This window comes from Scleropages formosus, chromosome 1, assembly GCF_900964775.1.
Source record: "Scleropages formosus chromosome 1, fSclFor1.1, whole genome shotgun sequence".
Taxonomy (NCBI): domain Eukaryota; kingdom Metazoa; phylum Chordata; class Actinopteri; order Osteoglossiformes; family Osteoglossidae; genus Scleropages; species Scleropages formosus.
The window spans coordinates 5,697,691-5,723,446 of record NC_041806.1 but is presented as its reverse complement, the minus strand read 5'-3'; the positions used below and the strand labels follow the sequence as shown (position 1 = coordinate 5,723,446).

General features: G+C 45.1%; 1 protein-coding gene and 1 long non-coding RNA gene across 3 annotated transcripts; one reads left to right on the top strand and one right to left on the bottom strand.

Annotated features, from left to right (window-relative positions):
- Positions 1 to 25,756, bottom strand: nup210 (nucleoporin 210). 2 transcript variants are annotated; one of them, XM_018737587.2, is made up of 40 exons: positions 25,061 to 25,756; positions 23,454 to 23,599; positions 23,087 to 23,218; positions 22,525 to 22,621; positions 21,406 to 21,556; positions 20,110 to 20,242; positions 19,476 to 19,634; positions 19,214 to 19,282; positions 18,796 to 18,902; positions 18,396 to 18,536; positions 18,111 to 18,248; positions 17,352 to 17,507; positions 15,922 to 16,120; positions 15,456 to 15,601; positions 14,594 to 14,812; positions 14,146 to 14,319; positions 13,845 to 14,037; positions 13,484 to 13,590; positions 12,933 to 13,037; positions 12,344 to 12,445; positions 12,073 to 12,201; positions 11,641 to 11,768; positions 11,423 to 11,558; positions 11,194 to 11,256; positions 10,671 to 10,850; positions 10,470 to 10,550; positions 10,208 to 10,339; positions 9,236 to 9,394; positions 8,550 to 8,641; positions 8,126 to 8,300; positions 7,281 to 7,456; positions 6,639 to 6,859; positions 5,978 to 6,114; positions 3,786 to 3,906; positions 3,275 to 3,421; positions 2,644 to 2,894; positions 2,072 to 2,285; positions 1,800 to 1,907; positions 1,520 to 1,593; positions 1 to 1,313 (listed from the first exon to the last, which is right to left on the bottom strand). In XM_018737587.2, exons 1-40 carry the CDS (start codon positions 25,240 to 25,242, stop codon positions 1,293 to 1,295), a joined length of 5,601 nt encoding a protein of 1,866 aa, XP_018593103.2. In that variant the 5' UTR covers positions 25,243 to 25,756; the 3' UTR covers positions 1 to 1,292. The 2 variants fall into 2 exon arrangements, with proteins under 2 accessions (XP_018593103.2, XP_018593104.2); XM_018737588.2 differs by having other exon boundaries at positions 1,218 to 1,313; positions 1,800 to 1,904.
- Positions 12,773 to 13,448, top strand: LOC108925555 (uncharacterized). Its single transcript, XR_001965415.1, has 3 exons — positions 12,773 to 12,893; positions 12,999 to 13,045; positions 13,370 to 13,448. It is a non-coding gene; the product is annotated as an uncharacterized LOC108925555 (long non-coding RNA).

The window sequence follows — 25,756 nt, the reverse complement described above, 5'->3', positions numbered from 1 at the left end:
GAGACCTTGAGGCACACAGAAACAGACATTGTGCTTAACATTTATTGAAGAGAAAGCCACAGAGAGACCTGCAGATGGATAACGATAAGCTCACATTCAGAAATATGCAACGACATGGCAACAAACAGAAAGACACTACTGTCTGGAACTGATAAAAATGGACGGGAAATAATAATAAAAAAAAAAAAAAAAAAAAACCACATTCCGTTGTCTCAGCTTGTACTTGCAACTTCAATTCCATGTTACTCACAATGAGAGCTTAAAAGAAAAATAAATAATATTAATTGCTGCCATTAAAGTTAGAATAAACGAGGTGATTGATATGAAAAGAAACTTCTTCAATAGCCACATCACGATAGCAACGCTAATTCACTTTTGTTGACTACTGAAGGTGTCCGAAATGAAACTAATTCACATTGCAGTAAAAATTAATTCATATTAAGAATAAATCTGCAGTGGCTTTGCTCCAGATTGAGGTATTAAGGCATTCAAAACTGTAGATGCACATGAGAATTTGCTACAATCCAGGCTGCAGAAAAATTAAACACTCGCAGGAATTCTCTCTCACTGAAAGAAAAAAACCCTAACCAGACACGACTTTAACCACTATTATTTACAATATAAGGATCCATTTGGTGGTTATTTTATCTTTCACTTTTGAACTGTTTGATAATGTCGAGACAGTGGCGACAATGTGGTTAGAATACTGGCATTCACATGGTAAAAATTCACAGAGCGATCAGTGCATCAATTTTAATTTCCAGAGTTTCAGAGCATGTCCACTCAGACTTCACTGATACTTCAAGTACTCACTTTTTACTATAGATCCAGCAAGCATGCAGCAAAGCTCAAGAGGTGCATAGCAAGGCAGCCATGAAGGAATATAAATAGTTAAATCAGTGCAACAACCCAATTTATCATATAAGGATGAAAGCAAAGCATTTAACATTAAAAGATGAGAAAACAAAAATATAGGACACTGCTTTAAAACTTGAGCACACTCAAACAAAAAAATTAAACACAAAATGTTCAACAAGGCGCTATGCTGCCATCATTTCCACCCAAAGTTGGCCTTGTCTTGCCTGTCATCTTCTGGCCTATATTGAGCTCAACAAAAACAAACAACATTATAATATGCCGAACGGTGCGAAGCCATGAGAAAGGCACTTTTCTGAGCCTTCTGAGCCTTCCATCTTCCTGCGACAGAGCAGTTCCCCTTCACAGTTGAGTGGGAGATGGGGTCCACAGAGACCCTGCAGGTCAGAGTGTGTGCAGTGTTGCGATGGCTGATCTCAGTTCTTGTGATGCCACACCTGAAACACAGCATGGTGGTTAAGTGCTCATGTGAGCTGTGTTAGTGTGAGGGCCTGACATCTCTCGAGTGCCTCAACACCTCCAGCTCTGCCACCTCTTGGTACTCAAACAGACCACTAAGAGAGCAAGGAACGATCTCTCCCTCTCTCTCTCCCTCTCTCTCTCTCCCCACTTTCACATAAGAACAAGCGAGCTGTTAGAGTACCTGTGGAGAAGGATGTCTTTGGATGAAAGCTGGGTGAGGAGCCTGGTCCCTCGGGTTCAAGAAGGAATGGCAGGCTGGGGATGAAGGGTGGACATTTCCTGTTAGCAGCATCATCTTCGTTTTCAGGACATGGCCCATATTAAACATTTGCAAACACTGTTTTGGAGCCCAGCACCACCAAAAAAAAAAAAAAAAAAAAAAAAAAAAAAAAATACAGGGTATGTGATAAAGAAGCAGTGATCATTCTGATCCCCGGGAACTCCCAGCGAGGCCTTCTCACCGATGACGATGATGGCGGTGCCGGTCAACAGAGCAAACAGGGTGAAGAACATGACATGGTAGGAATCGATGAACTGCTGCAGCAGAGAGGGCCCCTCCCACGGAGCTGCTATGTTGACAAACACACGAGACACAGATAACTCTGTGACAAACCACACATAATGAACAGTCAATCTTGTGCATCACACATTCACCTTTGAGTCTCACATTTAGACCCACATTCTGTACTGTTAACTGATGGATCAACACAGTGGTCCTAGTCAGGTAGCCCACCTTGCATCGCAGTGCTTCGGTCAGTCACTTGAATCATAGTCACGGGCAGCTGGAGGGTCTGGTCTGTTGTTGAACTTGTTACGAAAAGGGTTGCCAAAGAGCCACCTTGTGTGAATTTTGGGTCTGCGAGGCTGACTGTGTATTTAGCGAAGCTGGGGGCTCCCTGAGAAATCTCCTTCTGATGAATCATAATGACTGAGGAGCTTGAGGTCACCTTCAAAAACAAAACAAACAAAAAAAAAAAAATACTCATTAACCAAAACTTCTTCTTCAAGGTTATGTTCATCATGTTCGTTAAGGAGTAGAAAAAGTCAAGGGCTTTACAGAGGGAACCTGCTGGTGGAGGAGGGGGTACACTGATATGATTGAAGCCAAAGGGAAGCAATCACTATGTTGTAGTGCTTAAAGTGTCCTGGTCTAAATAAGGACTTTAGCATCTGCAGCAGTCTGCAGGTATGTAATGATTTATTCCACATTCATATATTAAGAAGCAGAGGTCGGTTCAAGACTGTCTCTAAAACCTGGCCAAAATTAGAATAGTAAAGTAGCAGAAAGGCACCAGTGGAATTCACCTCCAGGCTACTGATGGCTGCTGCAGCTCCAAACACCGTGAGCTCAGCTGATGGGTGCAGTTTGCTGAGCAGGATCTCGTTCTGGTCAGCGTAGAACACTGGGTTGATAGGCAGCTGGGCGCTGACCGGCATACCCGTGAACTGACCCCCCTCGACAGAGGCCTTCACCACCAGATTGGTCATGGAACGACTTAAGACCCTCAGCTGCTGCTCTGTCAGGGGCTGCAGGGTCATTGAGCAGGTATAAAATCCTGGATGCACAAAAAGGCAGGTTTAGTGTAACCACACAAGTCCTAATTGTATCATACACACATCTAGAATGAAGAGCAGCCATTGCAATACACAAACACATCACAATATCTGGGTAAAAAACTCATGGGGACCCTAAGAAACAGTATAGTACTGCAAATAAACTTGCATTGTAGCCCACGGTCTACTACTGTATCCTCTCACATGCATGGTTTGAGCGCTGTGATTTTAAAAACTCAGTAACATGGCGTAACCGAAATGTTCCTTAACAACCCGGGATGTGACGTCATATGCAACATCTACGACATGCAATACCAATATTTGTTTTTCACCCCATGGTGAAAATTTTCTAAATTCTCACACCCTGAAGCAATATTCTTACCTGTGCTGGGATCGAAACCAGTCTGAGTGGCAAACACGTCATGTGCGGGAAACTCGATGGCCTCACTGCTGAACTGGATATGGCAGCTGATGCTGGACTCGGGCTTCAGGTGAGGGATGGTCTCCGTCTGTGCCGACGAACAGGTCCCTGCGTGGAGCACGTGGCTCGACTCTTAGGTGTCAGCACGGAGAAGCCCTGGGAGGCAGACACTGCACGCAGCAGTGCTGTCCTCCACACAAGCTACTCCTGGACACCCATGGGATGCGTGCAGGCTGCAAGGGCCCTTTTTTAAGGAACTGCATATAATCAACTGTCGCCTTTCCCATATGTACCCTTCTAAAGACCTCTTGACAATGATTTCATTAAAAATTATTTTTTGAACCGCTGTGTTCATGTAAACATGTCAGATGTAAAGGTACGAAAGATCCTTGTACGAGAGAACTGAGTACGATCACGAGGTCATCTGTACCATATTTTTTTCACAAGTGGTTAAGGGAGTGGGAGGGTGTACCTATGAGGTTGGTGCCACCGTCTCGGGTGGTGACCATCACCCTGGACTCGCGCTCGCGCTCGCTCTTCGCCACAGCTGGCTGCACCATCACTGACGTCCGGACAGCGTTACTCACAGAGACCTGCCGCACACAAGGGGGAGAACCTGTGCACATCCGCTCGTGACAAATTCTGACCAGAAAGAAGACTCCGGGTGTGTGAGCTAAACCTCTCGAAGTTTTAGTGAGAGATTTACAGAAAATGTTTTAAAAAAAAATCATAACAGTACATGAGTGCTTCAAAAACACAAAAGATGTGTTTTTTAAACACAGAACAATTAGACAAAGTATGAAAAAAAACAGATGCTCTGTACTCAAGTACACCAACACCGACATGTGAGCGTGTTATTAGAATGTTCCATTTCCTACATCTCTGAAACCTCACCAAAAACACCCAGACAGCACCCAAAGCACAATAAACTAGCTTGCTTTTAAGGTCTGAACCCACCCAGGTCTGCTGTTATAGCGCAAAACCCATTTAACCCCATTTCTCCCATTGCCAAAAAATAAAAAACAATGCCATTTCAAGGAATAAACTCCTAATACAAACATGTTCCACACATTACCTCCCCTGCAGTTAAACAGTCCAAAATTCCTTTATAATAAATACAAATCCATTCACTCGTGCCATTCCCCCCCCCTCCCCTCCCCTCCCCTCCACAAGTCAACACATTTAAAGTTTTCCTTTGTTAGTGGTCCATCTTGAAATCCTTTCGCTTGTGGGATGTGTAGAAAGCCATAACACATTCCTCAAAACCCGAGGAATTAGCTGTTTCAAATTAATAGTTATTATGGAGTTAGTTACACTTTCGCATGTGCAAGTGGTAGTTAATGTGCAGTCTGCTGTCACATTGTTCATAAGGCCCTAAAGCCCTGATCATAACCGCTGGGACAGCAATGAGCTTTATATCTGCAAAAACGTCTTTCTTAATCATGTCGGTTTCAGGGCGAGAAAAAGTTTCAAACAGCAAACATCAGAAACATGCTGCATGTTTCATGAAAATATTGCGGTTTTGTCAACCCGTGACAATGTAATAGATGTAAAAAGAAGGAAATTCCATGCAGTGCAACCCAGGGGAATGAGCTGAGAACCTGCACAAAAAAAAAAAAAAAAGAGAGAGAATGTGGCATTGGAGAAAAACAGCACAGGGACAAAGACGGTGTTGGTGTGAAGTTCTCGTACGGCAGAGCCCAACACACTGCAAGAGAGTCACTCCAGATCAGCATAAATAACTGCAAGCCAGTTCCCGCAGAAATGCCTTCCCAAAAAAGAGGCGCAGAAATTCAAGAAGCAAAACAAGTCAAGCGAATGCCGAGACGCAGCTCTTCGGAGCCCTTTGAGCAGACAGCGGAGACTCTGTAGTGACAGTAATGACATCTCACACCTGTCACGCTCGCAGGCGCACAAACCGCTCTTTCGACCCACATCCAATAACATTTACATTTATTCATTTTGACTCAATTATTTACCCATTTATACCACTGGGTAATTTTACTGGAGCAATTTAGGGTAAATACCTTGCTCAAGGGTACTACAGCCAGAGGTGGGAATCGAACCTACAAAGTCTGGATTGAAATTCAGCAGCTCTAACCATTATGCTACCAACTGTCCCAAAAAATGGACAATATGCGAGCCAGGAAGGTGAGCTGAGCAGCTCTTCTGTGCTCTGCTCCATCTTTTCTGAGTGCGATGCTTGTGAGCTGTTTGATACTCATCTTCTGGAGGAATCCTCCTGGGGCCCGTTGCCCGTTTTCCATCCTGTGACGGTACTGCGAGTAAGACTAGCAAGAGAGTAACCGACTGACAGAAATAAAGAGAGTTGGGGAAACCAGAAGGACAGGTGATGTGAAAGGACTGCAACAAGAAGGCAGCATGAATAGAGGAAGTGCGGCACTTAGGTCCCTGTCGTTACATAGACCCATTTCCTGTCTAGTGTCCACACCAGGGTGTTTGAGCGCCAAATTGGGGCTCTTACCTGCTCTGTACAAAAGGCCATTCTGCGTTTCCGCCACTGCAAGTGTGTAATTTACCGGTGTGATCTCTTGCACACACCTTACGGCGCCAATTACTTTGCAAAAGGAATTCACGGCAGATACTCAACAAAGTCCTCCAACCCCAATCCTCAAACACACAGAGTTGCTACTGCAGCGTTACCTCTCTGTAGGTCTTCAGTTGACCAGGGATTTCGTAGTACACCGTTACAGTGCCAGCACTCCTGGCCACCGCCACGCCTGTCTTGGGGTCCACCTGAAGCACACCCCATGCCGAGGAGCTCCAGGTACCAGGGGACCCTACAGATGGGGCAGTCAGGTCAGCTTTCACGACGGCAACAGAATTCATCTCCTCGCAGCATCAACAAGGAGCATTGGTGACCGCCTGGCTGCCGCACGGTTTGCTGCAGCCTTGTCTTGTTCCAGTAGGCTGTTTTTTTCGTAAGCCAGAAGACATCAAGAACTGGAACCTGACTGCTCCGCTGCCCTCCCTCAACACCTACCACTAATACACAGGTATTTGCTGAAAATTATCCTGCGAGAAAGATTATGCACTTTGAAGCTTCTCTTCTTACTACTTCCAACAAATGGATTGACAGAAATTCAGGGCCTTTTTAATTTATTATTAAAGACTGCTGCTTGAGCAAAGATCCAATCCTGAACTGACGAGCAGTCTGCCTCTCTCGAACTGGTCACTCTTTATTACAGAACAGTGGCCCAAAAGCAGAGAGGATGGACAACACAAACTAAGCTTCCAGCATAAATACTGTTACATCGCTTGAGCTCAAAGAATTGCAGATTCGCCCCAGTGGCTGCCTACCTACCTTCCTGATTGACCAGCTGAGTGGCGAAGCAGACAACGTCTCCAACAACCAGGTTCTGGGCCTCCTCAGGGTGGATGGCGTGTCGCACCGGCAGCGCCAGGTAGTCGGCCACACCTGTGTGTTCCGAGTCCCACACCTCGAGCAGCGTCAGTCCTACGTTGACCATGCGCACCATTAGCGTGTTGTTGGTGGGGCCTCTTCCCACAAGCACCAGGTCATCTCTGGAAGCGGCATGACAAGTCGCCACATACACACATACACACAACACGTACTGTGTAACTGAATGAGTCAGTCATGATCAGAGAACACTTTCCGGTTACTTAGAGGAGAAAATGGGAAAGCAGCAGTGGACTACCAGAAGAGCTTTTCCAGAGTAAGAAGCAGGCGCCCGCTAGCATGTTATTTGTACACTGCATTACATTTGTTTAGCAGACTTTTCTCAAAAGCAACGCACATGGAGGGGGGGGAAGAAAAAAAAGTCATGTGATGTTTTTGAGCCATTAAGAAATTTGCCAGCTGTTCAGAAGAGACACCATTCATGCAATACTGTAGTGGTGAGGGGCAGCTGCAGATTGAAGGAACTAATTTTCACCTCCCCAATTATCCCACTCGCATCTGCAATGTGCAACTCCTACCACGCACCTGTTGGTGGCAAAGTTCAGGAGGGAATTGTGCCCGTGGAGCACATCCCCTGTACTGTCGTGGAAGTTGACAGTGAAGGTGAGGACCATTCCCAGAGGGAGAGTGGAGGGGAACTCCTTGCTGGATGTGTAGAGGACTGGGCTGGTGCTAAACCGTAGGTAGGATACTGGAACCACCTGCACAGAGGCAACTCTTAGACCAGCTCAGCTTCAAAAACCCACCTACAAGAGAGGCTGTCGAGTCAGCCTGAGCACCGGCATGGCTGCCTGGGACTACAGTTTTAGATTTATTCCTTTTAATCAAAAGCTTATCTGAATAATTTAACCACGTATTCTTCTATAATACTGATTTGTCTGGCTTTATTATACATGTCAGGCTCCTCTGCCCTGAATTATTCTAAATCTGTAATTATGGACATTGGAGAGAGAAAAAAAAAAAAGAGAAAAATCTGTCTCTCAATGATTCAGCTTTCATATGGCAAGAATGATAGAAAGGACTGGAAATAATAAAATAATCGTATGAAATTAGGAGGAAAAGGTCCTTATTGTACTGACTTTCCAGGCAGTGACAGTGCAGGACGGAGTGACCAAACCCTCCAGCCCTGGCTGATTAGTGAACAACAATACTAAGCTCATTATCAATATGACCATTATGTGGACACAACTTCGCAGCCATGAAAAATGCACTATTTCTTGACGTGGGATACCGCCTTTGTTATTTTATTTCAGCAATTGGGGGAGGGAAATAAAAAAAAAAAAAAGTATAACAGTTCTCCGACACGTTTCCACCAGTGGAAAAAAAACATCACGTGTGGCAGATTCCTTCCACCAGAGCTGAACACTCACCTTCACTGCCACAATGACGGTCTGATTGACACCAAAGCTCTCCTGCGAGGTCACCTGCAGCGAGGCGGAGCCTGTAAGCGCCCCTGATGACAGATGGCCGTTCTCATTGACGTGGATCAGAGCGGCCTTGTTGGGACAGTCATGCACGCGGTAGGAGACCTGGCCCATGCTATCCCTGGACAAAACAACCGTACAGCACAGACACCGTTAGCCACAACGTGGTCCCTGGGTGCCTGAGTTGCACCAACACGGGTTAAACTAACAGCAAAAGCTCTGCACCTTATAGTTCTGCACAAACTGACACTTACTGGACACTGCAGTAAAACCACAAAATACTTTATCACGGTTTATGATGAAGTTGAAGCTGTGATGTGAAAACGGGGCACGCATGCAGGGTGTTGTAGTACCAACACTTATTTTGTACCTGTTAGTCTTCAGCTTGATCACAGAGTTTGGGGACATCAATATTTCCTCTGCTTCCACGTGTGGACTGAGCAGGCGTAATTTGTCATAAACCTACAGGGGGACATATGTTAACGAGATCTTTGCATCTAGCAGTAATGAACCACAAAGCCCTTTCTCCCCTTAAGATGCAGAGAGGAACAAATTGGAGTTCAATGAAGAAGCCTGTTACTATACATTCTTACAGAAAGGGAGATCCCTTGGGTCATAAGATTATTCCTCACATATGAGGCAGTTAAAATGAAAAAATAAGACATTGCCCTACACCCCCCTCAAATAGGGTTACAAAAACCATCTTAATGATATGAACTGGCAAGAGGATAAACCACTTGGCTGAAACAAACTGAAATGACCCAGAAATGGGCAACAAGCACAAGAGACAACAGCCGCTTAATTGCTCAACATCCCACCAGGCACAGGAATGTCACCCCAGTTTTTTACGAAGGAAAAAGCAGAATTTCAACCAATTTTGTTGGCACTGCACATGATTAATGCACCATTTTTTTGCATTTGATCAGACTGGAAAGAAATTTTTTGGTTCATTAAACAGAAAGTGAGTGAGACAATTAAATCAAGGGAGGGATGTGAGCACACAGCGAGGTGAACAAGGACTTCCAGGTGAACATGTGGCCATCGGTGCTCATCTACCTGAATCTGCAGCTCGTCCGATAACTCCTCCACGTTACTGGCCAGGTGTCTGGCTTGGGGGTCCACGGTTCTCACCACCACCTTGAGTCCGGTCTTGCCCTTAGTCTGAGCATGAACGCTCATGCCGAAGTTATGCTGGGCATTTAAGCTAATGGAAGCCTACAGCAAAACACAGCGATAGAAGGGTGTTGTCAACAGGAGCAACGCTGATGAGGTCTGAACTATCCAGTCAAACTAAAATAATTTAACCAAGTCGGTCATTCGCTAAAAGGGGATGAAACGTTAGGCTTAAGCGTCATGGTGTCTTCCTGTTAGAATGGTGCTCTGCACTATGACCTGAGTTCCCAAGCACATGTCTTCAATGAGACCATTTCTTTTTCCCCAATTTTATTAACATTATTTTCATTTTATTAAGGCGACTATCTGAGAAACAAACTGTCGTGGAATTTGGTTCGAATAGACTCATGGCCTGAAACGTCAAGGCCTTTATTCCTTCCGAGTGTCAGTACAAACAGCATGCTGGGAGACAACTCCAAAGAGAAGCGCCTCGAACAATGCATGTTATCGACATATATAATATATTATGCTATAAGGGAGGGAATATGAATATTCACAAGTGGAAAACTACCAAAATACAGTACCAGTGATGGGTGTCTAGTGAATAGAAAGGGCGAGTGCTGAAACAGTTTGTATGAAACAACTTGCAGGTATCACAGAGATCTGAAGAGCAGAGGGGCTCCAGGGACATCCCCCTCGGCTAAATAACAGCAGTTCCGTGTCATGCACAACATGATTCCATCAGACAAAAGACAAACATCTGCTTCATCATTAATTTTCTCACAATACTCCATTCATCACAGATTCCCTCCATCAACAATAAACAGCTTTAAAAACTGTAGCGTATGTACAACATGCATTCAGACATATTAAAGATCCTCATCCAGCAGAGGAGGACAGAAAGAGCTACCGTACCTCTGAGTGGCGTGTAGTCACCTCTAGGATGTCCCGTTTGCTCACGGACCACTGGAAGGTGAGGCCTGGCAGTGCATTACCGAAGGAGAAGGGTGTTTGGCTGCTGGTCAGTCCCATCACGTAAACTGGCATCTGTAGGTGAGATGAGATAAGCCAAGCTGAAGTTATGCTCATCAGTTAGGAGAGGCTGCAGAAGGTTAGGCCAAGCAGGGGAAGGGAAAACAGCAATGCCATGTGTTCGTATAAAGGAGGACTAACTTACCTGTGTACCAGTCTTCATTCTTGTTATAGGTGCCCGAATTCTTATCCCCTTCAGCTGCACAACTTCCACATCTACCTGATCCTATCAAAACAAACAGAAAAAGTTACCAAGACGACACATTGTTGCCATGATCACTCTGAGGTCTGACCAAAAAGAAAAAACAATGCAACGACAAGAATCTTGGGGAATTAACGCTAGTACCTGAGACACAACAATGAGCTTGCCGGTTTCAGCATCGATCGCTTGAACCAGGCCAGTCACGGTCACATTGCCCACAGCGAGGCCCCTGACATGGCCCATGCTGTTGACAGAAGCAATTTCCTCACTAGCGATGGAGAACAGGATGTGGGACTGAGGTTGGGGCCCCCCTTCTGATGTGATCTGCCAACGGAAAGATAGGAGACTCTTACAGCCCCACTTTCAAAAAAAAATACACAGCACTAAAAAAGTAAGACACGGATGCAGCCGACCATTGACTGAGTTGCCAGTCATCTAAAATACAGGCCTGACACATCAAACAAAATGGTCAATTATGAAAACATAATTATAGAAAAAAGGGGTTATCAAATCTGTCATTTTTGGAGGAATATTTAGAGTTTATCAAACAACAGCAAGGGACATTAAACAGCAGGAGCTTATGTATGGTATGTAATTAGTTGATGTGATGGACAAGAGGAGGAAGTAATCTGTAGTCTAGGTGCCAAAACACATTCCCAAATGTTACCTGCATCATGGCACCTATAATCAGTGTCATTTTTCTGGGGATCAGTCTGAATGGTGGAAACACCTGAAAGGCCAAACATAAGACATGAGATTCAGATGGAAACTCATAATCATAGGAACAGCCGTTATTCTCGACGTACACTGACGAATATAGCAAGCAATAAAGGCTATACATCAACATCCTGGGTGTTCCTTAACATCGGCTCCAGGGAAGATAGAGTCAAACTTACTTCAATTGGCTGAGGGGCGGATGTGATTTTTTTCCCATTTTTGTCTAGCACCGTGGCCGATATGCTGGTCTGTCCGACAGCCAAGCCACGGACCGAGAAAACAGCTGTGTCCTTCTCAGCCGTCTCACGAAGCGGTCTGACGCATGAGGGGGAAAAAGGATGGTGAGCATATGCCCATTATCACCTGATAGCACTTACACATTCCTTGTTGCACTCACGATAAGGAGAGGATTGCAGATGCTGCCTTCAGCTGCAAGTTCATGTAGGGAAAGTACTTGGCCAGGAAAGGCTTCTTGTTGTCATCCAAGACCCTGACATGAGCTTTCACTGACTTTCCAATCTCTACCTGCAATACCAAATCAATGCCAAAGAAGCCGCTGAAAGGGCAAAATGTCCCACTCATAACGAAGATTTCATTCCATTGGTAATTAATGCAGGCCATTCACAACTTGTGAGGTAGCCCATTATCACATAGGAACATTCACAATGAAAGCATACCACATTCCACCTGGAATTTAGAGCACCCACAATCCAGGACCCTTACTATAATGCTGCCAGGCCTATCTGTCATGTCATGATGCTGTCAACAGGCTCACGGGACAAACCGTGGTACTCTTTAAGGCTGCTGGGAGGTATGTGTAGGCACCAACCTTGTCAACCACAGTGACATAAACTTCAAATATGTCAGAGATGTGGACGGTGGCCTTTGCCGGGGCAGGGTACGCCAAGCACAAGTCATGAACCAGCACCTGTAGGAGCCCTGCCTGTAGTGGCAGAACCTGGGGGGGAAAAGAGCCATAAAAGGCACAACACCACATGGGAGAAGAAAAACCCTTAAGCTATATACCAAAGATTGCTGAAATTTAAAAGCAATTTTTAGCTTGATCTTCTGCAGCATAAGGGCTCCTTGCCACTCCTTACCTCTGCAGTTCCCTGCAATTCCTGGTATACCAACTCCACTAAACCTCCACTGCTGGCATTCACAAAGAAAAAGCCAGAACCCTCCTTCAAGGAAAGTTCAGCCTGTTAAAAAACATAAATGTAAATACTGTCAGTGAAATTGTTTGATTGTTCTTAAAACTTGAATTTATTCAAGTAAAATTTTCCTAGTGAAAACATTTCTGACTTACCTGGCACATAGTAAAAAGTCAAAAAGAAACATTTACTACACTCTGTATTATGAGGTAGAGGTCAGGGGTTATCAAGTGTAATTATGATAAAAATAAACGCCCTCTGTGATTGGCAGGCTCAGCCACACCTTCTCTTCTGAGAATTCCTGTGCCTAATATAGCAGACTATCCGCTACCCTAAAATTTTTTACTGGTGTACCTAGTACCCTACTCATGTCTAGTCTTGGTGTGCAATATTTATAGAAATAATTGGAATTAAAACTAAAACAGAATCTTTTGCTTTTTTGATATGAGTGTTTCTCTTTATAAACTTCTCTTGTTTGGTGACATCTCAATGGCAGGTGTGTGAGGACACAAAGGATCGAGCAGCTTGGACTTACCCGTACATCCGGGTGATTGTATATGGTGATGATCTCTGGTCTGACCTTCACGTCTTCCACTAACAGGAGCTCCAGTGTGGCGGAAACCAGCGACAGTGGCTCATACTGCAGAAGTGAGCACAATTTCAGCACTAGAGGTAGAGGGGTGGGTTATTATTATTATTGTTGCTATTCTTTAAATGGCCTGATTGTTAACTTTGTGCAACCATAGTTATGCTAAACTTCCTTTGATTGTAATACTAGGAAACACTGAAGACAGAGTTTTCCCATTTCATTTTGAAATTAAATCTACAACAGTTAGATGAGGAAAACATTAAATGCTGATATGGAGAACACAAAGGGGAAATCCGCATTGCTATGCAACATCGCACTGTTGTTGGTTACGGCAGCTGTTTGTAGTCTGTGGTTTTGCATGATCTTCCTCTTTTTACTCTCAGGGTGGTGCCCCCACCCATGTCTCACTGCTGTGCAGCAAGCTATGAAACAGGCCTATTGAATCACACAACACCAGCAGTGATGTGCTGAGCATGAAGGAGGATGTGCAATCTTACCGGACTGGGCACTTCTGCTGCGCTGACATGGGAGGCCTGGTACCCCGTCGCTGTTGCAGTGATGGCAGCCACACCCGACTGATGATGAACCAGCACCTTCTGACGGCCTAAAACACACAGAGGAAATGCCACTTAATGAACATTGTTGGGGAAAGGAGGGTGGGGACCCATCAACAAAAACCAAAACAGAACAGCTTATCCTCAGAGAAAAATTACTTGGTGCCAGAACTGCTCTGTTTACAGCACCTAACAAATTACACCAAGGACATTGGAAATAAAATGTGCAAAAAGCCACATATCACCTTAAGTCATAAATACTACTTGCTGAAGACAATACACTGCAAAGTACCAGAAACCATACCATGGAGCTTCTTTTGCCCACTGCTTTCGTCCATCAGAAGAAGTTCCATAGGAAACGTGGGCTCGATGCTAGCCAGCGATGCCTTGGTTGACTCCCAGGTGATGCTTAGAGAGCTGAAGTTGTCAAATCTCCTTCCCTGCTGGTCGTAGGCAGCCAGGTCCAGCACAGGGTTGCGGTAATTTGAAACAGGCACCTATGCTCAACCAGAAGGTACATGTTACTCAGCCATGGCCAAGTCCCAGTATTTCCAACACAATGGTGGCCTTCCTTGCAGCTCTAATCTCTAATCTCTAGCACTCACCACTTGTTTGTTCTGCTGCAGCAGCGGGCAGGACAGGTCCAGCTGGGGGCTGGTGTAAACAGGGATCAGTGTGAGGCGTGAGGGTGGGGCACACACCAGCTTCACCACAGCTGGCTCCACGGCGGGGAACGGGTTTGTCAGACTGGGCTGGTTCCCCACCGTCAGTGACAAGACCTGTGAGCAGAAGAGAAAAGCATTAAGACAGCTCTCCAACAGTCCTAAAATACAACAAAATCAAAGCCAAATCAGACTATATTTAAAAACGCTATATATAGGTTATAGATTTCATACATAAAGTGTTCTAAACAGCCAAAATGATAAAAGAACATTAACAGTGGCAACCAATAACCAGTAAATCATAGCCCATGTACACACTAATCTCAGAAATTAATAAAACAGAAAATCACTGGGACGGTGCTTCAGAAAGCCCTTTTTCGGCGACCCTCACTTGTTCGCCCAAAGCCCGGCAGGTGGCTCGGACCCAGTGCTTGATGTAGTTGCGTGATGCCGGGCCAAAGAGTGCCATGTGGACGCCGCGCACATCCTCAGCTGTCAGATTTCTGAAAAACTTTGAGGGCTCCAGAACCCAAGGCTTCGGACCCCCCTCAAACAGCATGTCTTTGGAAGATGCCAGGGTTACCACGGCAACAGACACGGGGTCAATTACCTGGCAAGGTTTAAGGAAACAGTGAGCACAAGACATTTTTCCAAGTTCTGCAATGTCTTTCAACAGCTTGCTAGCATGCAGCAGGAGGAAACAAAAAACAAAACAACAAACTGGCCTAAAGAGTGTCTCCTAAAGGATCAACGTTCCCAGTTTTCTTCTAAAAATAGGCCTGTATTTTTGGTTAGGACTAGCAGTGAAAACAGTAAACACCAGTGCAGAGGACTCAATGTGGCGAAAAGGCAAAACCAACTCATGAAAAATGCATGAGGGAGAATTTTCCCATCCACACACCCTCTATGGTAGTAACAACAACAACACCGCTGCTGTGAAGGCAAGGCCACTTGGCAAATGCTACAGGGATGGGAAAGATGGGCCAATACACAGTGAGGTAATTAAGCCATAGCTCATCAATGGTTCTGTTTGTGAAGGAGGGGGTTCTCAAAGCAGATTTCATGCCATGGCAGCACCGGATGCCTAATTAATCCCCACAGGTCGACAGGAAACAACTCCAATGGCCTGATTCTAGGATAATGAGCCGTGAACAAAACACAAGCATGTTGTAGATTTCAAGGCTGGTCAGTTCACAGGAGTATCTTCACGTCATTCAGCAGAAATGGAACGGTACCCAGATCGGGCCACTCACTTTGAGAGGCTGGTAGGCGGCAATGGTGATGCGGGCGCTAAGGCGCACGTTGCCGTGGGCATAGCTGACCGTTAGGGCGACGTGACCGGGCACCAGCGCCTGTGCTTGGATTCCACTGCAGTGGTCTTGGCCAGGCGCCAGCCTCCCTGGGAACACAGATGTCACAGGCCATTAACACTCCGGCAAGCCAGAGCCTCACATCATCACGGAGCGAATCGTCTGTGGAATTAAGCAGCGTCTCAATTGACTCAGCAGAGTCAAAAGCGTAATCCACACAAGCGAGAGCGTTATTGCAATGTGCTTATCACAGTCCAGCAACTGAACAAGCAAGGATTAATGAAAGCCAACAACAAATGCATGCTGACTTGGGACTGATTTCCTCACTGAGCTGTAGGTGGTATTAATTACAAGAGGATAACATGAGCTCATATGTACTCTCCTGATAGTTCCTTTCTCCATCACCCACCCTCCAGCAGTTGGAAGACACCCTGGCTCTCCATCTCCACCAGCAGCTGGAAGTGCGAGCAGTCGCTGAGGGTGACCCGCTCGCCACTCTCTGCACTCAGGAGGCCGTAGATTTGAAGAGGCAGGTCCAGCACCTGGCCCACGCGGGCCTCCACCTGGCAGGGTGTGAACTCCATGCCAATGGGCTCGATCACATACACCTGCATGGGTTGAGGAGAATCAGTCTTCCAACATCAAAACTGTGGCCAGCACATGCACTTCGTGATCACTGACTAAACCCTATGTGTTTCTCCAGCTCCTTCACTTTCTAATGAGGTTTAATAAGGTTGTAAAAGGGACCCAAAGAAACCCGAACTCCACGAGTTTTCATTTATTTGTTCAGCATAGTTAATCTCGAATGCAACTTACAGGTCAGGAGCATACGAACGAATGACGTCGTAAGGTCCTGAGTCTCTGGCTGCGCTACGGACCTTCCATAATTGAAGACTGAAGTAAAAATAAAGCATAAATACTGAAGTATGTCTTCATGTGGCAAACACAGTGAGGCATTAGACATCTCCCAGTTCTTTAGAACATTTTAAATCAAGAGTCAGGACTGAATGTTGAAACAAAATAAAACCTGAGACATTAATAATAGAAGCTTAACTGATCAGAACCGCCCAAACGAAACACTAGAAGATTCTGAGTTAGAGGGGGTTTATTATAAATATAAAAATAAAAAAAAAAAAAAAAAATTAATTCCAATTTAGACTACGCGACAAGCTCATTCATTTCAATTATTTTCGATCAACTTTCCATGTGCCTGTTGATCCACAACTGCTGCACTCTGATGTGGTGGAACTACCTGTCTTCACAGTGAACCATCTACCATGCTAGGATCTAATACCAAAAATGCCTTCTCCATTCTAATCCAGCTGCACTTATATTTGAATGTCATTTACAAATTCACCAGATAAAAAGAGAGATCAGTCAACCACCTAATTTGCAGGAGGAAAATTTGACTTGTGGTTTTAGCAAAATTGATAGGACATAAAATTTGAAATACTCTAAATCTAAGGGGGGCAGTGACTGAACAAGCCATGATTTCATGTGGCATTTGTTTAAGCACCACCATCCCCAAGAGCAAAAAAAAAAAAAAAACCCTCCAAGTCCCAATCCCTGCTCTGAATACCAACAGCTAAAATTCAAACTCAGGCTATATGGTCAAATTAGGAAATGATATCAATCCAATAGTACTCCTTGGTATAAAGGGAATTAGCTAATGGATTTATAACCAAAAACTGCACCGCACAAACACCACGTTGAAAGTCATGTGTGCAGGTTCCTGCACAACTGCAGGAAATTAGCTCAATAAGTGCGAAGCTATGAAAGGAAGGACAACTCGCTGTTTATATGAAACACACGGCCCTCCTCAACGTGCAGTCAACTGACCTTCATCTCTCCAAAGTGCAGAGGGTTCTGCACGTCACGGGCCCGCACCACACTGACGCCGATGTCATTGACTGTTGTCATCACTCCTTTAACGGTCACCGTGGCAACGGTTTGGCTGGACGAGGACCAAGTGAAGTTTCCGCTGCCACCAGTTGCCTGTAACAAATGGACAAGCTTGAGTACCGGCCAATAGACGGCATTTAGCCTTCACTGTTGTGTACTCAATAAGTTCAAAAAGAGGAGAACCCCAAAAAAATTGATATATATAATAATAAAACTGTCAAAGATGTATCGACTCAGAGTGGTACGTTTAGAAAACTGAACTGACATGGTGTCTCATGAAGCCCTGTCCTCTTTTTGGAATACAGGTAGATGCTGCAAAGAAGTAAATTACAATATAGCGTTCATCTGGAGCAGGATAGTATGAGTGGAACACATTCTTCTGACAGCTTATCATCAAGAAAGATTTATTATGGTAGACAAGACCACTTTCACCGAAGCACAGGCCTGGTTTCTGATCATCCACCAGGGAACATGAAGTATGGCAGACACGTTCCTCAAATGCATTAACCCTGTTTCATCACAATACCTTCACTACATATCTCATATTTGGTTTCAGAAAGAGCAGAAAGGACAGTTCCTCATGTCTGTACCCCAGCTTCTTATCAAATCTGACTATCAAAAAGGAGGTTATGGTGACCAAACTGTGCAGGCACTCAGAGAAAAGCCATTGTGGAGCGATGTCAAGGCAACAAATACCTTTATCGTGTACTGGTATGCTCCTACTTTGGGTTGCCATGGAAATGTGAGGATCTTGGGAGAGAGCACTATGGGATTATAGATTTCCACATCCTGCTGATTGCGCACTGGGATAGGAAAAACATGGACTCCTCCATCCTAAAACACAAAGTAGAAAAATAATTACTATGGTGGGTGTCGTGAAATATTCAAGAATTTAAGAGAAATAAATGGCAGGCAGCAGATAAACACTTGATGAGGCCCAAGGCAAGAACAGTCTAGGGAGTGACAACAAACGAGACAAACCTCATCTACCACTGAGGTGAGAGCGCCATCGATGACAGTCTGTCCATTTTTCAGAGCTTTCACTCGGTGGTACGAGCCGTTCAATGACGATTCCAAAACCTCGAAATACTCCTTTTGGAAGGAGGCATCTATCCGAATGTTCTAGACGGACAAAGATTAGGAAAAATTGTCATTTAAAAAATCTAAATAGATGAAAAAAAAGCATAAAAATCAGGTATGTAATAAAGGCAAACAGAATAGTTACTCGTCTAAACAAAGCACATCATAGATCGTGCAAATTGCTTATAAAGAGCATAAAGAATGCAAGGACATAAATGTCTATAGTTTAGATAAGATGCTCCTTAAAGCCTGAAATCATGCCGTGTGCCACTTTAAGAAGAACCTCAGAGAATCGACTCACATCAGACAGATACACTTTGTTGCTCGACTTATCAAACACTTCGATGACAATCTCGTAGACTCGTCCTGTCTCAAGGACCCAGTGGTCACCTGGCTGAATTTTAAATCCTGTCCAAGAGGAGGAGCAAACACATGACGTTACCGCGATGAAGCCTGTGCACCACGGGAAGCGGGAGAGTGCAGCATAGCTTCATTAAATGCACCCTGGGCACCCACTCCCTCTCCAATAGCCCGGTGCAGCAAACGCCAGGAGCTCCCCATGATGACTCACAATCAACATGGTAGTTATGCCCTTAAAAAGTACTCAATGCAGGGTCAGTCAGGGTGAGGAGTGGCTTTTGTCGCAGGGCCCATGCTCAAGGCCTGTAATGAGGGAATCTGCACTAACCCAGAGCAGCAGATCTCAACCAAATACATACCCAAGTATCCTGGCTCCACCACGTAGACCGTACTGTTGGGAAGCCTCGAGGCCCCTTGCAGGCGAAGATCTGAATGCTTTCAATCAAGGGTGACAGCGAACAATCAAAGAAGAAACAGAATAGCAGCTTACGCTACCAAGTCCGCTCCCATGCTCCCTGCGCAGTCAGCGAAAACCTGCCAGACGCTCCCGACAACCGACAGGCCAACACCGCATTGTAAACTACATGCAGCCACAGAGTAGAGTTTCAGTGGTTAGGATACTTTTGTGATCCAGCACGACGTTGGTGTGACCAGGCTGCAGAGCGAGCACCTTGGAAGTATCTTTGCTGAGCCTGGCGATAGGCAGTGCGGGGTCACCATCAGGCGCCACCACATTGTTCTGGAGCTGCAGCTCATACTGATCACAGGGCATTGACAGTTCTGGAAAAAGGCAGAAAGAAGCCATCTCAGCAAACACACTCATGCATTCACATCCGACAACTGCCTAATACACTGTAGGCCCTGCATACTGTTACTTGACATAAAATTATTACTACATTTTTGTTTATTATTTTATGATAAAGAAACTTAAATGTTCAAATCAGCTGTGACTGCATGCAATGACAAAGGGGAAAAGAGACGTAACGCAGTCGTGACACAGTCAACTGTCACGGACCCCACGTAATTTTGGGCCCACACTGTATGTGGCAAAGATGTAAGTATACTAAACAATGAATGGAACTGAATTATTAACAGGTTTGCTAATCAATTGTTCAGTTGTCAGCATAAACAAAGTACATGGAATGTCTGGATTTCTCAAAATATAACAAATTATTAGTGTAGTTATTTACACGAGTGATGATTTGTAAACAGCTGAAAAGGTAAAAAAAAAAAAAAAAAAAAAAGACACACAGACCCGTGATCTTTCCTTGTCGGATCTTCTGGACCTTGTACTGTACGGAGGTGCCCACCAGGAGGTAGACGACGTACGCGGGGCTCAGCAATATGTTCTCAAGGATCAGCAGCCTGACCTCAGCAGCTTCCACATCCTGATGGACACAAAGTGCAAATGTTACTGCCTAGCTTCGCACTCATGCACATGGAAGGCCCCCTCTCTTAACTACTCTACTTGATGTCTTGGGCAATAAGTGCTGGAAGAATCATTTTTCCCCACTTCCAGAACCTTCTTTTTCCCCTGAATCATTCAGATCCATTATCTGTACTTTGAACTGCACCACCAAACCGAAACGTCTGTTTCTCTTCTACATCAATAAATCCCTGTAATTTTGACTTGTGCTCAATGTCTTGCCCAAAGTCTCATCTGACACCGTTCATCTACATAATTTCTGTCAGCAGCCCTCTCTGCATTTACATTTCTCTGACACTTTTCTCCAAAGCGACTTACAATGTTAATCTGTTTACAATTACTTACTCATTCATACAGCTGGGTAACTTTACTGGAGCAATTTAGGGTGAATACCTTGCTCAGGGGCACTACAGCTCGAGGTAAGATTCGAACCTGCAACCTTTGGGTCCAAAGGCATCAGCTCTAACCACTACAGTACCAACTGCAGCTGATTATTTTTTCCAGAGCACTTCACCTGAACCAGTTTTTAACATTTACTTAAGTTCTTGCCAAGTAAAAAGTACTTTGGTTAAACCGAAGAGTAACTATTACACTGCAGTTTGTTCCAGATTTTGATGCAATACCAAAAAAAGCCATTTCACATTTTTTACACATCTCTCCTCATTGCTACAGAATATTGTGTATGTGACTGTGACCAGGTCCGCTGCGCAGTTCTGGCGATATCACTGTCAAAGCATGCAAGGACACGTCAGCATTACGCAAGTACAACTATTTATAGTTACCGCCGCCTCAGGATGCAAGGACGTGAGATCAGAGAAGGGAATTTAATTAAATTACAAGTTGCGCTCCTTTTCGCTGTTATTTCGGATTTTAAATTCTGAGCTTAATAGCAAAACTGCCACACAGTGTTTGAGTAGAATCGCTCTTTAAATAGAAACACACCTAAAAAAAAAATGTACACAATTCTTAAAAACAAGGCATGTGGGGAAAAGTAGAGCTACGAGCATCACGTCTGAGAGTCTCCAAAAGGTGAATCGAGAGCATTCTTCAGAATAATCATCAGAAGTTTAAACCAGGACACTGAGGGCTTCTGAAAACTTCTGCTTGGTGGCAACTGCTCACAACCTTATACAGCGACTCCTGGATCTTGGCCTTCAACTTGGCGTTTCCAGTCTTGAGGCCCGACACAAGGATGATGTCTCCCTGCTTGCCCACTTTCTCCATGTTAGAAATGTAGCTTGGTGGAGTGTACGTGGACTCGGAGAACCTGAGGACCCTGAAGGAGGACGACACCAATTACAAACCCATATGTGCAATGGTGGATTGTGCGTTCTTGTATCCCGTGGCACAGAACACAAGGGATTTTTCTTGTTGTGGTTAAAGTGACCGGTCCACAAAGCAGTGTGCAGTCTTTCCCAGAAACAATAAAAAGGCATCAGAAGTGAAACACTGCTAGGAATTGGCCTGAGCCCTGCTGATTTAGCAGAGCACAACCTTTCAGGAAAAAAACTCTGTGATTTTCCCAATAACATATGCTTGTGCTTAAAGAGCTATAAATGTCTAGGTATGCAGGGCCAGCACAGTGAAACTTAAGGTGACCGCCAAGATTTCAACAGAACACATATTTGCAAATTTGCAAGAATTGTATATTTGTGAACCGAGAAGCTTAAATAATTTTTAAAAACACTAAAACCCACAAAACGGCTATTTTCACATACATCCCCTTTCGATTGGTGCAATACACTATGTACACTTCTTACGCTGAGGTTAAAGGCCGAGTCATCTTTGCATTCTCTGGTTATAGTGGCCTGGATTTGTTTGCATAGCACAGCATTATCTCATTTATGTTACTTCATTTAGCAGATGCCTTTCTCCAAAGTGACTTCCAATGAACACCAGGTAGTGTTAACAGGTAGTGTTACCAGCCCACACTGTATTCACCCAAGGTGACTTACACTGCTAGATACACTACTGACAATGAGTCAGTCATTCATAAATCAGTGAAACACACTATCACTCACACACTATGGGTGACAGAGTCATCAGTCCACCTGAAGAACATGTCTTTGGACTGTGGGACGAAACCCACGCAGACATGGGGAGAGCATGCAAACTCCACACAGACTGAGCGGGGATCGAACCCACATCCTCTCGCACCACCCAGGCACTGTCAGACAGCAGTGCTACTCGCTCTGCACCCATGCTGCCCGCTGCGCCATTTCCCACCCGTGCGGGGCGCCTTACCTCAGAGCACTGTATGAGTCCGGGAAGCTGCCCGTCTCCGCGTCTTTCACTATGGTCCAATCAAAAACCAGTCCTGCAAGCGTGCTGAAGGTATTTCCTGTTTACACACGCAGGAAAACAACACAAACGACATGGATTACTGCTCCCACTCGATTATTTCCACCAGGGCGGCCTTCTACTTGAAGAGGCTGCTTTTCCAGTTTGGTGAGTCTCCAGCTTAACCCCCAACCAGAGCGAGCGCTCGTTATAGGATTATACAGGAGAAACACATGTACACTGCAGCGGCAGGAGAAGAAAGAATTTTTTTTTTTTTTTTTTTTTAAAAAGAGAAAGAAAAAAAAGGCAAGCCCCGTGGCAGTCATCCTAATGTGTCAGCTTTCAGAGTGAGTGCGGTGCACAGAGGCTGTGGCACAAACAGGAGGGACACTGCTCCGGGGCTGCAGGCAAAAGCTGCGCCTTGAGCTACTCTAGCCTATCTGTTGGCACCTACGAGCTAGAAATGGTCAACTAGCGTACAATGTAAAAGGTTCCTTCAAGGGCGTAGGTCAGTGGTTTCCCAAACCTTCAGAGTCCAGGGCATGGATCTTCAGTTCCAGTGGGGAGTCCTCCAGGTAGAGCTCACGGGTGGTGGAGACCACCTGGATCTCGCTGATGATGTCCACTATGGCGTCACATCGCAGGGACTGGCCGGTCACTTTAGCACACGGACAGGAGATCATACTCACAAAAATGAGCACACACATGCCTTTATTCTACATGGAAGCACCCAGAAGGAACCCTCTGTCCACAGAACTATGACAGAGGTGGAAAGGGTTACTGCCACACCGGTGGTTGTCTTGGGCATAAGGGAAAAAAAACAGCTTTAACGACAAACACCCCCAACCTACTCCAGCCAACAGCAACTTCTCAAATCAGCAACAAGCACTTACAGATGTCTTCTGCGAGGATTATGCTTGTGAGTCTGGATGGATGCGTTGAGCGAGCCTGCAGTATGGCCCGCTGGGAACACAGCTGGTCTGCAACCTCAATGGCATCGACGCTCTCAATGTTGGCCACCTCCGGTCTGGTGGAAGACCTGCAGCAGACAGCGTTGGTCAATTCCCAGCACACACACACGTGTCAATTCTCTACACACAGGCTGAGCTGGTAATACACCGTATAATAATGCTGGAATCATCAACCTATCCGTCGAAGGTCTGGACAAAAGCTGTTGCCTGGAGTGAAGGTAATCATGGTAGTGAGAGCGCAGGAACGGCAATAATGTTTAAGGTCTACAGGAGAACATCACTCTTATCATTGATTTTGACACGTTCCAAACCGTTTGGAAATCGGACAGATTTTCCATTCATTTTTTCTTATTTAATTTATAACCTGCAGATAAAGATGCAAGTGTAACTCAACCACAACATTTGTGTACGGTTGTTTTTCTCCCCCATCTGAAAAGAGATCAAACCTGATAACATGCCAATCAAAAAAAAAAAAAAAATTAGCACGGCGGCAGTGATTGTCCTAAACAGTAAACTGTACGATGATTGCTTTTGACCACATTAACCATCTTTACGTAAACAGAATCGATACAATAAAAGGCACCTGTGTTCGAATCTCTGCCCCTGTTGTAGCACCTTGATTGAGCTACTAAGCCTGAATGGCGACAATAAAAATCACCCAGCTGTTTAAATGGGTATAGAACTAACAGCATAGTAAACAAATGTAACGTTTACAATAAAGTTGTCTTGGAGAAAAGTGTGTGCTGAATGAGTCGGACTGCACAGCCCTCAAAGACCACTTTTACAAAGATGTAATTCTGGGGTTAATTTCCAGCCCATAAAAAACTCTACAACCAACTGCACCGAAGATGATGTTTACATAAGCGGTGTCCTTTCAAAAGGTCAAGAGCACATGCAGCAGCCAGTACAAAACATACAGTACATATTACCATTACATCACCAGGAATCTTTTTTTACACCAGTCTTTACCATGTCTGAACCGGACACCGGGAGTCCCACAGACTGCCTCCAGAGTAAATGGATTGCTAGTAAAAATTACAGTGCAGGGTACTTAGTGCCATTTAGTTTGATCCAACAGGGTAGGTGTGCATCAGACTTGGGGAATGCTAAGGTAAAATACAGTAAAATACACATCTGCAGCAGGAAGTGCAGTGACACACATTGCCACCTGCAGCTTCCAGTTGAAACCCCACTTCTTGCTGCTGCTGGGCCACTGTGCAAATTGCTTACCATGAATTACACCAAATTACTCCAATAATTACTATTATTGTAACTTATTACAATAACAACACTAACTATTACTGTTAATTATATTATTATAATAATTACAGTTATACATGGTGGGCCACCAGTCAGACACTCGCTGCACCCGAAGCTGCATGAGCACCGCGTGGCCTCTCTCGCGCCACACGCACAGTCCACTTTAATCAGTGACCAGCGCGCGACCCACTGCCGCACGTGTCTCCCCGCGTCAACGCCGGCTTCCCGGCAGGAGCGGGGCGCGCTCGCGTTCACGCGCTCGCTCTCACCATTTGTAGCAGCCGTCGGTCGCCTCCAGTGTGAAGTTGATCCTTGTGCTCCTCGCGAGCGGCAGAAGCACTTTGGGGATGTTCAGCCTGGATGTGCCCGTCGCGCAATGCGGCAAATGTGCAACCAGGGCGGCGAAAAAGAAGAGGGAAAGAGGGCAAAAGCAGGGAGGTCCCATGACCATCTTCCCGAGTGATAACGAACGAACGGGTCCGGATCGGTGGCCGAGAGCGCGCGCTTCCCGCCACAACTCGAGTGTGACGGAAACGAGACAGCAGGTGTATCTCGGCGCGAGGTAGCGAGAGACGCAGAGCTACTGCTCCTCCTTAATATGTGCCATAGACAGTTCGCAAAATCACAGCTACTAAAAATAAAACACTAAGTGACAGTTCTTGAAACACGTGGTAATGGCGCAGGAGACAAGCGCCTGGTTACTGTAGTAACAGAGTGGTAAAACTGCAGTTCATTGGCACAAAGTTTCACTTTCAGTCATGGAGTTAGAACAGCACCCGACTCACTCAGTCAGTGCATTTTTTAAACATATTTAAAGATTTACAAATACTTATAAAAATGTACAGATACCACTCAAGGTTCGGTAGCTGCCACTGACACACGCATTTACATCCAGGTGCTAAATATGTTGTTTAAAGGTGTTCTAAAGAACTGCATTAGTCATTGTAAAGGCAGCGCTGAGCGAG